Genomic DNA, 15,928 nt, shown 5'->3' on the forward strand with positions numbered 1-15,928 from the left:
TTTTGTTATTCCCTAAAAGTTGATGTTATAATTTTGTTATTGACTAATTGGACACAAATTTTTTATCACTAATTATACACGGTTCTTGAATAAGATTTGCAGCACTTCCACTATATATGGTAACATTTGTTTGATTGTTTTACATTCACAGTGTATTCTGCGTGACCGTAGGATAGAAATGGTTAATAATTGAGTGTGTGAGTATTTGAATTATTGACCATTTCTATCCTAAAGTCACGTAGCATACACTGAAAAGAGTGCATTGACTGTGGTCCAGTGGTACCCTTGTGCGCCCTCGAAGTGTCAGGTGAGTCTGGCTTAATTTAAACCAGTCTGCCTTTTAGATTCATTTTTATTTATTTATTTGTTTTACTATTTTTCTTTTGGTCATTTGACTTGTATTGGTTGTCTCATTCTGATCGGCATTTTAGTGAGCGTCATCCCGAGCGGACTATTTCCACAGTGTGGAGTTTGTGTCGCTACACACTTACTCCTACTTCAACCAACTAGAACCTGAGATGTTAATGTCTCCAACGAGTTCAACTGGTTGCTAAAAACAAACAGACTTGGGGTTTTGATTCTATATGTGCCGATCATTGACTTTAATGGAGAATTGCATCCGGGAAAGGCCCGATCAGACGAATGGGACAATTCACCGCTTAGCCACTGTGGAACAATTTCCCCCACAGGCTTTAGTTTTTTTACGGTTTTGTTTTTTTAGGGTTAGGGATTAAGGTTAGGATTGGGGGTTAGGGGGTTTAGGTTAGGATTAGGGGTTAGCGACTAAGGATTTTAAGGTTTCCGTTTAGGATTGAGGGTTAAGGGTTTGGGTATAATTATAATAAATCTTGACACACTCCACCTTGATAGCTGTCTTATTAGATAACACTGGAACTAAAGGACAGTCTTTATTGCAGTAATTGAGGATCTCTCTGTTGATGACACGGCTTTCAGTGATTTCAGCCAGGTAGACAACTGGAAATAGATTAAATGAGGTGGAAAGACTCCCGAGGCGAAAAAAAAGAACGAATAGACCCAATCATCCGATGAATTTGTATTACATTAAAAAGATCCTAAAATGAACTGACCCCTTTCCAAAGCCAACAGCTCTCTATTGCAAATTTACTACATTCATATATCTTTGTCTCTTTTCCCCTAGGGCTAAAGCTGCAGTTCAGTCAATATCCTGCATGTGGTTTTTTTTTAATAAATCAGTTCTGTAATAAGAAAAAATACTTTTAGCATTTTCTGTTTTAAAAAAAACAACTTTGAAAGACCAATTTTCGTGTATTCTATTCTAACAGCCATTTGCTAAGGCACTGCCTCTTCATGTCCTGTCACAAGCCCTGGCACACCCCTTTGTCAGCCCTGCCCTCCCTCTAGCACATGTCGGTGCAGGAGTGCTCATGAATATTCATGAGCTTCCACTGACAGACAAGCAGAATATAAACAGATCCCTTCACTAATTATGTCACCAAATTTCGACCTATCAATACATGGAGAATGAATTGAGCGGCAGCTATACAGTTCTTTAGGTAATTAGAGATTGCCCACATGAAACTATTGAAGTAAAAAAATAAATAAAAATAAAAAAAAAGACTGAACTGCAGTTTTAAGCAGATCAATATTGAGAATATAGTACGTTCAGATCATGTTTCTGTAAGGCTACTAGAGGAGGAAAAAAAACCACTTTAAAAGTTTATGATTCCAAAAGTGGGAATAATCTTCAAATACTAATAAACAACACTTATCAAACCCAAATCTCTTCTGGGAAACTGGGAAGTCTGTAATGGTTGTAATGAGAGGGGCGATTATTTCCTTTTGTATAACACCAACTAAAACGCCTAGTAGCAAATTTATAACCGTGAATGATGAGCTTACAACAGCTGTAAAAAAGACGCCCCGCCGACAAATATTACGTTGATTCCCTAACTAAAAAATCTGCCTTTTTAATTGATAACCCAAGAAGAAAAAAAAAGCACAAAATGTTTATAAATAACGATTTTTCATACTGAGTGCGGAGTGCTCGCTGAGCTGTACAAACAGGGTTTCGGGACAACGCCTCTACTCCATGGAACTCGCCATCGTTTTTTTGAGGAACGGGGCACAGGGAGAGGCAGTGACCCTGCCAAGGTCACGCTGAGCTGGAAGTGGGATTTAAACAAGGTTCGCATACGTTAGAGGCAGTGATGTTACCGTTATAACTCTACCCAGGGAAACATGGTGTCTGTGGTACTACCGGGCCGATTATATTAAAGATGTTTAATGCCCAACACATTCCTGACGTGCCCCTTTATCTGCAAACGCGACAGGTAATTGCAAAACATATCTGAGGTTATTATTTGTGATAAGAAATGTGCTCTCTCTGTTCTCGGGCTATGATGATCACAGCACAAAGCCTTTTGGGCCACGCAGCTCTCTGAAGCACATCGTGCCGGGCGACAACCTGCACTTTGTTGCAGAGAGGAGCATATTTACTAAGTGGTGCTAAGCCGTAAGGCAATTGACGTGCCTTTGTAGTCCGCACAGCGTAGTAAGTAAGGCTGTGTTCTGACGCTGCCTCTTTGCTGCAGTCTTTAAGTTATGCGCACTTGATGTTGTACCGCCATTCCTTTCGTGTACATGCTTCTGTTTGGGTGATTCTGCGCCTGTTCTTTCATTTGTAGAGGGGAGATTCTCAGGAGCACAAATCCGAAACCATCGATGAAGAGCAGAACTTGCTGTCGGTCAAAAAGCCGCCGGTTTGTCGAACGCATTCGCTGCCAAACGACAGCTACATGCTGCAGAGCGTGGGCTCGTGTGCGCAGTGTCAGGCGCAGAGAAGCCCGAGTCATGCGAAAACAGGTGCCAAACAATTATACATATGTGTCAGTATTTTACATCAGACATATACACCCCTCCGCTATACATAGACAGTTCCACACACGTCAGTCATACATAGACAGTTCCACACACGTCAGTCATACATAGGTTACACGCACGTCAGTCATACATAGGTTGTACACCCCTGTGTCATACATACATAGGTTACACGCACGTCAGTCATACATAGGTTGTACACCCCTGTGTCATACATACATAGGTTACACGCACGTCAGTCATACATAGGTTACACACCCCTGTGTCATACATACATAGGTTACACACACTCTTCAGTCACACATACAGATGTAGTGTCAGTTAAGTTCATTTTGGGCGCAAGGCGACTGCAGCTGAGTGGATCCCTAGTAACACTGCACAACAGGCTAATAGAATATATAGCAGGAATATAGTGCTTGTATTGCTAAAGGGAGTAGAATGAGGGGAGGGTCCTGGTAATTGCACCCAATAATGATCACCCAGGGATGACGTCATCGCGTTGACGTCGGAGGTCACGGGTGAGATCGCTCCTTTACAGGGGAGGGAGGGTGCCAGTTATTGTACCGGATGCTCTTTACCGCAGCTACATTGCCAGTTTCTGAGCACTATATCGGCCCTTGCCGCTGCCTGAGGGACTGGAGGGTAGGGGCTGCATTGGTTGCATGGGGTGAAATTGTAACCACCAGAACATTGCGCTGCACAGCCACATTGATCTGCAGCTCTCACGACCATTATTGAGTGAGGCTAATTCTTCCGGTACCACTATACTATTAGCACAATACACACCCATTACACCCTCCCAGGTTTCAGGTGATTTACTAGCATCTATTGCTATCTGCATTAGGTATATTTACCTCCACTGTATACCACCCCCATCGGAGCTATCAAAGGAGGTATTCATTTAAGTAGTGGTATAATCGATATTTCTCCTACCACCACCTCCTTATATACCCGTGCCTGTGTTTTAGTTGTTTTTATTACCTACTGATTCATTGCGTCGTGACAATGTGCGTCTATATATATGTTTAATAAAAGTTTTTTGTTTTGCCCATAGGGCATTTTAGGTAATTGCTCTATCCTATTATTGGGTGCAATTACCAGGACCCTCCCCTCATTCTACTCCCTTTAGCAATACAAGCACTATATTCCTGCTATATATTCTATTAGCCTGTTGTGCAGTGTTACTAGGGATCTGTGGAAGATTAACCTATTGTCTTCCTGTTAACTTGCTATGTCAGTACCATCCCTTTGCACCGGCTATATTATCTGCTATCTGGTGAGCGGTGTACTATTAGTTATTCTATGCAGCTGAGTGGAGCCTGGCCACGGCCCGATCAGGACTTCCCCACGCCCAAAAGTCCAGTACACTAATTTCCCATCAGGATTGCCGCAGCGGGGGTCCCTGCTTATGAATGGGACCCCCACTGCGTTCATCACACCGGGCCTCTTCTACACTGGTGCGGACCTGTAGGATTAGCGCGCGGCAGTCCCATTCAGGAGCAGGGACCTCCCACCGCGCTAATCCTAATGGTATATCTCCCCTTCACCGGGACGTGGTCGTGCTTGGCCGGGGTCCGCCCGCTCCAAGTGATGTGCTGGGTGAGGTGGAATCATGCTACATCTGTAGATAACACACATGCCTCCCTTCCACATAGGTAACACACACACATGCCTCCCTTCCACATAGGTAACACACACACCTCCTTTACACATAGGTAACACACACACCTCCTTCACACATAGGTAACACACACACCTCCTTCACACATAGGTAACACACACACCTCCTTTACACATAGGTAACACACACACCTCCTTCACACATAGGTAACACACACACATCCTTCACACATAGGTAACACACACACATCCTTCACACATAGGTAACACACACGCCTCCTTCACACATAGGTAACACACACACATCCTTCACACATAGGTTTCACACATAGGTAACACACACACATCCTTCACACATAGGTAACACACACACCTCCTTTACACATAGGTAACACACACACACCTCCTTCACACATAGGTAACACACACACATCCTTCACACATAGGTAACACACACGCCTCCTTCACACATAGGTAACACACACGCCTCCTTCACACATAGGTAACACACACACATCCTTCACACATAGGTAACACACACATCCTTCACACATAGGTAACACACACGCCTCCTTCACACATAGGTAACACACACACATCCTTCACACATAGGTAACACACACACATCCTTCACACATAGGTAACACACACACGCCTCCCTTCCACATAGGTAACACACACACCTCCTTCACACATAGGTAACACACGCCTCCTTCACACATAGGTAACACACACACATCCTTCACACATAGGTAACACACGCCTCCTTCACACATAGGTAACACACACGCCTCCCTTCCACATAGGTAACACACACGCCTCCTTCACACATAGGTAACACACACCTCCTTCACACATAGGTAACACACACGCCTCCTTCACACATAGGTAACACACACACGCCTCCTTCCCACATAGGTAACACACGCCTCCTTCACACATAGGTAACACACACACATCCTTCACACATAGGTAACACACGCCTCCTTCACACATAGGTAACACACACACGCCTCCTTCACACATAGGTAACACACACGCCTCCTTCACACATAGGTAACACACACGCCTCCTTCACACATAGGTAACACACACATGCCTCCCTTCCACATAGGTAACACACACGCCTCCTTCACACATAGGTAACACACACACCTCCTTCACACATAGGTAACACACACGCCTCCTTCACACATAGGTAACACACACGCCTCCTTCACACATAGGTAACACACACACCTCCTTCACACATAGGTAACACACACCTCCTTCACACATAGGTAACACACACATGCCTCCCTTCCACATAGGTAACACACACACCTCCTTCACACATAGGTAACACACACGCCTCCTTCACACATAGGTAACACACACACCTCCTTCACACATAGGTAACACACACACCTCCTTCACACATAGGTAACACACACACGCCTCCTTCACACATAGGTAACACACACACCTCCTTCACACATAGGTAACACACACGCCTCCTTCACACATAGGTAACACACACACGCCTCCCTTCCACATAGGTAACACACACGCCTCCTTCACACATAGGTAACACACACGCCTCCTTCACACATAGGTAACACACACACCTCCTTCACACATAGGTAACACACACATGCCTCCCTTCCACATAGGTAACACACACACCTCCTTCACACATAGGTAACACACACACCTTCTTCACACATAGGTAACACACACGCCTCCTTCACACATAGGTAACACACACACCTCCTTCACACATAGGTAACACACACACACCTCCTTCACACATAGGTAACACACACACCTCCTTCACACATAGGTAACACACACACCTCCTTCACACATAGGTAACACACACACCTCCTTCACACATAGGTAACACACACACCTCCTTCACACATAGGTAACACACACACGCCTCCTTCACACATAGGTAACACACACACGCCTCCTTCACACATAGGTAACACACACACGCCTCCTTCACACATAGGTAACACACACACGCCTCCTTCACACATAGGTAACACACACACGCCTCTTTCACACATAGGTAACACACACACGCCTCCTTCACACATAGGTAACACACACGCCTCCTTCACACATAGGTAACACACGTGCCTCTGTCACACATAGATAACACACTCGCCTCTGTCACACATAGATAACACACTCGCCTCTGTCACACATAGATAACACACTTGCCTCTGTCACACATAGACAATCACTGCTTCCTGGTGATATTGATTACCGTTTTGCTCTGACATGTGATCAGGTTCCAGTTCTTCCGTTCAGTCTCAGCCAATCGGCATCACGTCTCTCCTACAAGTGCCACTGCGGCTCCCCCCCGCTGCACCTCCAGGAAGTGACCCGGAATCTGAGATACCCAAACTACCGGCACCCCTGCGTTCTCCATCAGCTCGACGATTGCTCCGTAGACAGGTGATGAACATGGACATTGTCTGTCATTCTCCCAGGAGACTATTCCTGGCACATTCTGTGTATTTCACCGGTACCAGTAAATTCCCTGTGTACTCTCTTTGCCCTATAACCTGTATTTGTATTTGTGTCTGGGTATATTCATGCACGGATTGCAAGGTCTTCATGAGAGGGATTCCCTTTGTTATCATGTACTTACTGTTTGCACTTTTATTTCCCTTGTATAGTGATTCTGCAAAGCCCTGCGTACACTGTTGGCACTGTATAAATAAAAGGATACACTTACTGGAATGGGTGCTACTATCCAAGTACCCCACACACACTCTAGAAAAAATATAAACATAGGCACACCAACAAATTATACAAAATTGTGTCTTTTATTGACGCCACGTCTCGGTTTCCCGCTGGCGCCTTTCTGTGTGTATATGTTACCCTCCCCGCCTGGCTCCTGGGGACGACTTTACATCATCTTATATTGGCTTCTCAGAGGGCTTCACCTTACTCGGGGTGCAGGATTGGTGCAGCAGGGCGATGAGGTAGCAAAGATGGAAATGATGGGCGCCAGGATCTTTTGTAGCATCTCTCTTTATTTGTCCCCCCTTCTCCAAGGGCTCTTCCCATTCGCCATAGGACACGTATTTTACGGGTGACGTTGTTTCCTTTCAGGGGTTTGTACTCTTTATTTGTTGCATCCCGGGGTGTTCTCACCTAACCCGCAGGGGAGGCGCGGACACTTCGAGGTGCTTGGGTTAGTTGACCTGTCATCTCTCTATGAGCCCCTTCTTGGGCCTTGGCCGATTCAATATGGGTAGTGGATCTATATCCTGCTCCGCTGTCTGAACTGCCAGTTCTAGACAGACTAGTACTGAGGACTGTGTGGACCTGCCTGTAGAGCTGGTCCTGTTGCACCCTGGAATCACCCTCATGGAGACCTCTGCAAATGCCCATGCCTCTTCTTCTGTAAACCACTGGGTTCACCTTGGCCATTTCTCGGGGCCTTACCTGAAGGGGCACTGCCCCGGACTAGAACATAATAAACGGGGATGGTCTTTCTTATATACGTGTGGACATTCCTGTAAACTATATACACTGAGGCGCATCCACCTCATTCCTCCAGGAACCTCATCTCTAGAACCTTCTCCTTCCTAGTGACATTACGGGAGATATATATCTGTTTCCAGGCAGCAGTGGGAGGAGCTTAACACCGTCTGACTCACCCATGTCCCATGTACTAGGAAATACATCAGTCTATATATTGGTAGCTCTATTAACCCTTTAAAGCCATGGTAATCCCATAAGGCTCTGAACACAAAATCCAGGAGGAGCATAGGGAAGAAACAGAAATAAATTTAAGTGCAGCAGAATAGCAATGTGGAAAAAATGTCTCCAAACGACTTGGCTCTGATAGAATGACTACTTACAGGATGTAAGAGTCAAAACAGCGGGGTTGACTCACACAGTCAATGGTTAAAAAGTGGTTAAAGTTGTCATCTGGGTGGATCATGTTCTCAGGAGGATATGGCAATATAACAATAAAAATACGGGCATGTCACACTGCAATAGTGTAAAAGAGGATATCTGCAGCCAGCTGGCTCACCTTCCCGCAACTCTCCCCACTCGTCTGTCTCTGCCTCCGGTCAGCTGTGACACTGCTCCGCCCGGCATCTGATGTCGGATCCGGGTCCGTCGCTGGGTAAGGGCTGGACCTTCTGGGACTCCTCTTCCGATGGCTCCGCTCAGGTAAGACTCCCACTCTACGCGTTTCGCCACGTGTTAGCGTCGGCTTCGTCAGGAGTGTGTATTGCCATATCCTCCTGAGAACCTGATCCACCCAGATGACAACTTTACCACTTTTTAACCATTGACTGTGTGAGTCAGCCCCACTGTTTTGACTCTTACATCCGGTAAGTAGTCATTCTATAAGAGCAAGTCGTTTGGAGACATTTTTTCCACATTGCTATTCTGCTGCACTTAAATTTATTTCTGTTTCTTCCCCATGCTCCTCCTGGATTTTGTATTCACTGCTGTTACCGTGGGGGAAGAGTGAAGACTGCCCCCTCCAGTGGGTTTTGAGCAGGGGGTGAAACTGTATTGTACAATTATTATTATCTATTCACTTATTTAAGTATATACTAAGTCACTTATTATAAGTGTTTTCTTTTTATTTGTTTGCGCCTGTGTTCACTTTATCACTATACCAATCCCATAAGGCTCTACAAGGCAGATGTCCTGCTCGGTAAATAGGCAATTGTAAAATGTCAAGAATGGACAACAAAGTGTTCAAAATGCCAGCACTGGCCCAGTGACCCTGAAGAAGGTCCCTCTGGAGAACGAAACGTCGGGATATCTTGTTGTTTGATGGAGTAAATAAGCACTTTCTTCTGTTGCTACAGCACTTCTGTGGTCAGGAGTTTCACATATTTCAAACCTAAAATGTTATTAGATCTTAATCTCAGTCCTAATAATATATACAGATAACCTGATAAAACAAATGTCACCAAAACATGATACTTTTTCAACATGTATTTGCCAACAAATGATTCAACATTCAATATATGTGTGACAAAGTATGTGACCCTTTAGATTCAGTACTATGGAATTTCTGTAATTATCATTGGGGTTCACAAAACTTTTCCCGTCACTGTATATATAATCAATCACATGACTTGAAAGCATCTTTTGGACTAGTTCCCTAACTTGAAGTGACATTTCTTTACATTTTGATATAAGATCTCAATTGTATTGTAATGTGAGACTTTTCTGTACTATTTTCTGCGTTCGTTCCCGTTCAGCATACAACATATTTACTGATTTCTCTGTTTAGGAAGCAATCAGAAACGACTCTTTCGAAGTGTACTCCAATAGCAAGGGAAATGTCCAAGGCCTGACGTCGGAGAGTCCTGCTGTAAAGATACCAGTTTGTCGAGCGTCTGCGAATGTCACGTCCGTTTTTAAGCCCCCGGAACTCGAAGGGAAATCACGCGAGGAGGAGCGACCCCGTGTCCCCACTCAGCATTTCTGTGAAACATGCGACAAGTTGAGATACGCTGACGCTTCTCAGACGAGTACAAATACTTTCAGAGAAGTCTCCACGGGACGAGAGTACCAAGATTTGCTGAACACAGCATTTTGTAAAAAGCATTTCGGCTCGAAAACATGTGAAGCGTTGAGTGTGTATTCGGCGGCATACTCGCTAAGCCAGAAACTAAGACTGAGAGATAATAACAGTGTTATGTTCAAGGACATCAAGAAATTCTACAGTGTAGATGCTCATGGTATTGTTCAGAAGTCCTCCTCGTGGTTGGATGATCCCAGAAGACATTCCATAGATATCTGCTCCGTGGAAAAAACCCTGCATCACTACTCAACCTCACGTTCTTGTGGCTTCATTAGCCAGGTATTTGGTGAGAGGGACGACGTCCAAACAGCACAGCGAGAGGTAGTGCACAGCCCTCTGCGCACATCCATCAGCGGACCAGATGCAGAAAGCGTCCCTTCAGAAGGAGACTCCGGACTTCCATGCTCCAATTCCGATGCTTTTCTGAGAAGACAATCCAATTCTTCCGGTTCGAAGGAATTCCCGGACATTGTTGATCCTTTCATCCCAGATAATATTTCCAAATCCCCCGCCCCGTTGAAAGAGTTCATTTCTGTTGATCATGTTTTTATGGATGCAATTGAATTGAAACAATGAATGTTTCTTTTGTTTGGGTGCCAAAATGTATTATATTGTTTCTATTGGGTAGATACATCCAAAGAGTAAGTATAAATTTGGCAGCATCGGGAGAATACTTGAGGTTCTGCTTGGACAATAGCAATACATTTTCCATGAGGATTTTTTTTCCCACATTTTCTTTAGCTAGAAACATTGAGAACTGAAAATGTACACTATTTTTATTAAATAAATGTATTGCAGTATCTGATATCTTGACACAGTGCTCAACGTATGTTTATTTATTTATTTACATAATCCCATTAACCAAGTCCAATGATCCATGTGTGCACTCGGTTGGTATAAGTACATGGAGGGAGATTCATTAAGCGGAGAAGTGGGGTACGGCACCTCGATCCGACTGTCATGACATTACAGGCGTCCTCCTTCCGTCTGCCAATAAGGTGGTGCTTTCTCCTGTATGCAGCCTTGAGTTAACTGCAACGGGCGTCAGTGATAATGACATGCAAATGAGGCGTTATCAGAGCATCACATACCCATTGTAGGCCATTAAGGTTAGCGATGGGACTTAATGGTATATTTGTTAGGTCATACCTAAAATGGGACTTTTATAGGGTGTGGATGGGTGTAACGCCACAGGTAGATATAAGCTTAACTAACAGCATTATTTCCCTCTCCTTTTTTCGATATTTCAACAGCTTTAGGTAACCGCCTCTTCCAAGCTGAGGAGCAGAGTAACACTAAGGCACGCTTAACGCCACTGACATTATTGGAAGATAACACCGTTACAGTAATGTCATTGTATTTCGGACATTGTTTATGCATAGAATTAGCTTTATGGATATACGTTAATCTCGGGGGGAAATAGCGTCCCGCCCTGTTTTTAGGTAACGGGATGTTATAAGCCCTGACTGAACGAGCTCTATGCATCTGGCCCGTATTAAAGTCTCATGGCTGCTAAACTAGAACAAACTCCGTGCAGAAAGGCCCCCAAATATATCAACGCAAAATCTCCCGGTACTGCACTTTTACTGGGGTTTCTTTGATAAATACGGTGTTAGTTTTTTGCATTAGTTTTGCATCTTGAAGAGTTCATTAAATACCCAATAGATCCGTAAGTTGTCACTTAATATAGTCGAAAATATCTGGATAAAATCTGAATAAATGAAATCCCTGATGCATTGGCAGTAAATAGTGCGCAGTCGTGATTAATATCGGGGTAACCCCTAATATGCCCCGGTTCTGATGTCTTGTATCGCACACACACGAACAATCTCGAGATCTCATTATGTGCGGATAAGAGGAGCAGATGTAAGATGCAGTAAACTTGTAGCACACAACTTCCTAAAATGTGCGTCGTAGCTATGAAGACTTTATTTTTGATGCATCCATGTTAAATAATTGGTTTGATGCAATGAAAATAAAAACAATGTGCATATTTTAATTTATAACTAGTGTTAATAAATATAAATTATTGGTGTAATATTTAATAGCAGCCATACTGTGAAAATAATATATTTTGTTAACCTATATAATAAAACGTCCGTGCTACATCAAATACATTTTTTTGGGTTCATACATCGCAGCTTTATTCTGTGATAGGCCAAAGGGGCCGTGGCACTCAGGTTTCAGCACTCAAAGAGTTCAAACCAACCATTCACAAGTTGGATCGAGTCTGGGCCCAGCGATTTACCTTCCCAAAATAATCACGTCTCCCCTTGTGCCTCACCTTTGGCTCCCTCGCGGCTGGCACTATATAAGGCCGCGCTTATAGTGATGGCGATGTTGCGTCAAAACATGCATTGACGCCGTCACGTGCATGTATAGTAAGCGCGACAGCTTGGTGGCGATCGCTGGAAGTCATTTCAATTAGATTTTTCCAGTCGCGTCGCCGGCACTATAAGCGCGGCCTAAGAGAGGCCCTCTCTCTACGCCTATAGACACAAAATATGGTTACCGCCTAATCAAACGTTTGTACCTTTCCAACACCAATTTAAAAACGGAGAAAACCCCCTGAAAATGGTCAAGTAGAACTCTACACACAAGAGTCTCGTAGAAAACAAAATGTCATTTATTTCAGGAACAGTGGAGAGGACAACTTTCAGCGCCAACATGAACCTTTCCTCACCTGGTGAGTTGTATCTATTGGGTTGGCCACACATACAGGGGGTTTACATGTATAATACATTTCATCAGCAACAAAGGAAAGGGATCTTTACAGTAAAGATACAATAGATATCTTCAAAAGGTTAGACATTTTTTTTAGAAAGGAAAGCGATACGGTGATATACATAATAAGTAAACACGGGAAGGATGCTGATCCAGGGAGTAATCTGATTGCCATTATTTGGAGTTAAAAAGGAATTTATTTTTCCCCTTATGAGATATCATTGGATGATGTGTCACTGGGGGTTTGTGTTTGCCTTCCTCTGGATCAATATACAGTAAGTACGGATATAGGATATAGTATCTGTCGTCTACATTAAGCATAGGTTGAACTTGATGGATGTACGTCTTTTTTCAAACTCATCTCCTATGTAACTATGTATAACATTTAATGTATGTTTTAATATAGTGTGCAGACATCTAATAATAATAACTTTATTTCCTACACCGCTTTTCTCACGATGAGCGCTCCACAATTACGGTATATGCGCGGTAAGCAGAGTTGTACATAGGAATGTTACAGACAGTCCCTGTCCAGATGAGCTGACAATCTATGTTAAAGTGACACCAGGTCACAAGGAGCCGACACCGGGATTTGATCCAGGTTTCCTATTCCTTCAGCTGTTGGAAATATGCCAATACTTTATATTGCGTATAAGTTCTCTATTCATTTTAAATTATTTATCAATTTATTCCCCTTTAATTTATCATTTCTATATTGATCCTATTAAGTAGAAATAACCGCGTTAGTCCAGCTGCGATGGTTCAGAGTAAATGAGTACTTCGGTATTAGGCAATAACACCTTTTTTTTTATTTGGACTAACAATTGATATTACAAGACAAGCTCTCGAGAGTTCTCCTCTCTTCCTCAGGTCAGCGATCCTGATTGACAGAATATTCCATGAGTTTAACCGAGTATGTATAAAAACAAGATAACATCCTATGGCAGGAGATGTAGAGAATTCATGGTAGAGAGGGTGGTAAATAAACAGAGAGGGTGGTAAATAAACAGACAGGGCAATAAATAGATGAGAGGGATAGTGAGAAGTGAAGAACTGCAGTATATAACCATCAGCAGTGTGAAGGGGGAGCAGGTGCAGCAGGGGGAGGGGAAGGGGGGGCGGAGGAAGGGGGGGGGAGAGGAAGGGGGGGGGAGAGGAAGGGGGGGGGGGGAGAGGAAGGGGGGGGGGAGAGGAAGGGGGGCGGGAGAGGAAGGGGGGGGGAGAGGAGGGGGGAGAGGAAGGGGGGGGAGAGGAAGGGGGGGGGGAGAGGGAAGAGGGGGGGGGAGAGGAAGGGGGGTGGGAGAGGAAGGGGGGGGGGAGAGGAAGGGGGGGGAGAAGAGTTTCGAAATTAAAATTAAGAAAGAGGTAGGGATTACTTATCAATTCTGTTACTGCGTAAGAAACCCCACATCAGCATTAAGTCAACTTCTTTTAGTGTCAAAGAGCATTATCCTTTTCAGTTCAAATGTTTTCCGTTCTTGAGTGCTTTTAAATATTCCTTGGAGGATTTAGACTTTGAAACATTTATGGGATGATCAGGCTGGGAGAAGTGGGTGTCCCACAGGAGAGCAACATCTCCTTGACCTTGGAGCCTGGAGGAAGCTTCCGTCCCAACCCCCTCCCTCCCCCGTAACCCACATATAAATAAATAAGCGCACAACTGAAGGATCGGAGCTACAACGGGCGCCGATTTACCTACACAAACGATAAACCCCTGGTAAATGCCAGCCCTGCCAGTGGGCTCCCCCAGGGTAAAGTCCGAAGGCCCCCCAACCATGGGCCCACAAGACCCACCAAGCTGGGTGCCACCCAGCCCGGCCCTTAAGTAAGACTGGGCCCCAGGGAATCCCGCACAAATGAGCCCACCATAGTGCCTTAACCCTCCCCCCCCCCCCCCAACAACTGCCGCGATGAAGGCACTACAGGCCATGGAATGCCCGACAGACATCAGTCTTTCCTATCTTCTTTATACTATATTAGTGAAAGCACTGTATGTTTGCCTGCCTGCCTGGATGTCCGGTGTCCCTAGGGGAAATCTCATTGGTCCCTTGGCCCGCCCCCGCACACCTCTCATTGGCCTGAGGCGGAGTGACGGGCCAAAGGACACACAGGGACACACACACACACAGGGACACACACACACACACACACAGGGACACACACACACACACACACACACACAGGGACACACACACACACACACACACACACACACAGGGACACACACGCACACACAGACACACACACACGGACACACACACACACACACACACACACACACACGGGGCTCACAGTGTTAGCAGCACCCGCGCGCACCTCCTCTCCCCGTGTCTCCCGCGCTTTCACACCGACCCCCCCCTCCCCGGCGCCGCTACAGTCAGCGACACACACACACACACACTATTATTAGCCCTTCAGCGCCCCCCCCCCCCACCCAGTGTCAGCGGCCGTGCGAGACCCCCCCTCTATATCTCCCACCTCTCCCCCCCCCCACACATATACATGCCCCCCCTCCCCGGCGGGGGAACAGCCAGTGGCCAGGCAGGCTGCCTCGCGGCGCCGAGTGCCCAAGATGGTGGCGCCCGGGACACAGCGGGGGAGCGGCCACAACACGCTGCCTCCCACCTCAGATCCACGTGGGACCTGCGGGACGGGTGAGTGAGCGGCCTTCACCTCCCTCACCCACACCTCACCCCCCATCACCTCCCCTCACCCCCTTTCACCTCCCCTCACTCCACTTCTCCCTTCCACCCCCCTTCACCTCCCCATTTACCTCCCCCCCTCCACCCCCCCTTCACCTCCCCTCCACCCGCCCCTTCACCACCTCCCCTCCACCCCCCCCCTTCACCTCCCTTCCACTCCCCCCCCTTCACCTCCCCTCCACCCCCCCTTCACCTCCCCTCCACCCCCCCCTCCCCTCCACCCCCCCCTCCTCCACCCCCCCACCTTCACCTCCCCTCCACCCCCCCTTCCCACCGCCTCCCCCCCCTTCCACCGCCTCCCCCCCCTTCCCACCGCCTCCCCTCCACCTTCCCACCGCCTCCCCCCCCTTCCCACCGCCCCACCGCCTCCCCCCTTCCCCCCCTTCCCACTGCCTCCCCCCCCTTCCCACCGCCTCCCAGCCCCCCTTCCCACCGCCCCACCGCCTCCCCCCTTCCCCCC

At 46.1% G+C, this 15,928-nt stretch overlaps 1 protein-coding gene across 8 annotated transcripts in view; it reads left to right on the forward strand.

The window, feature by feature from the left end:
- CACNA1G (calcium voltage-gated channel subunit alpha1 G) overlaps positions 1-12,121 on the forward strand; it is an 88,040-nt gene extending 75,919 nt beyond the window's left edge. For 5 of the 8 annotated variants that reach the window (XM_075579825.1, XM_075579828.1, XM_075579826.1 and 2 more), the window contains 3 exons: positions 2,667-2,844; positions 6,761-6,927; positions 9,749-12,120. In XM_075579825.1, coding sequence (XP_075435940.1) covers positions 2,667-2,844; positions 6,761-6,927; positions 9,749-10,618 — 1,215 coding nt within the window. In that variant the 3' untranslated portion in view covers positions 10,619-12,120. Of the gene's footprint in view, positions 1-2,666; positions 2,845-6,760; positions 6,928-9,748 lie in introns of all 8 variants that reach the window. The other 3 variants (XM_075579827.1, XM_075579830.1, XM_075579832.1) reach the window with 2 other exon arrangements.
- Positions 12,122-15,928: the final 3,807 nt, after the last annotated feature.

This window comes from Ascaphus truei, chromosome 22 (assembly GCF_040206685.1).
Source record: "Ascaphus truei isolate aAscTru1 chromosome 22, aAscTru1.hap1, whole genome shotgun sequence".
NCBI lineage: Eukaryota > Metazoa > Chordata > Amphibia > Anura > Ascaphidae > Ascaphus > Ascaphus truei.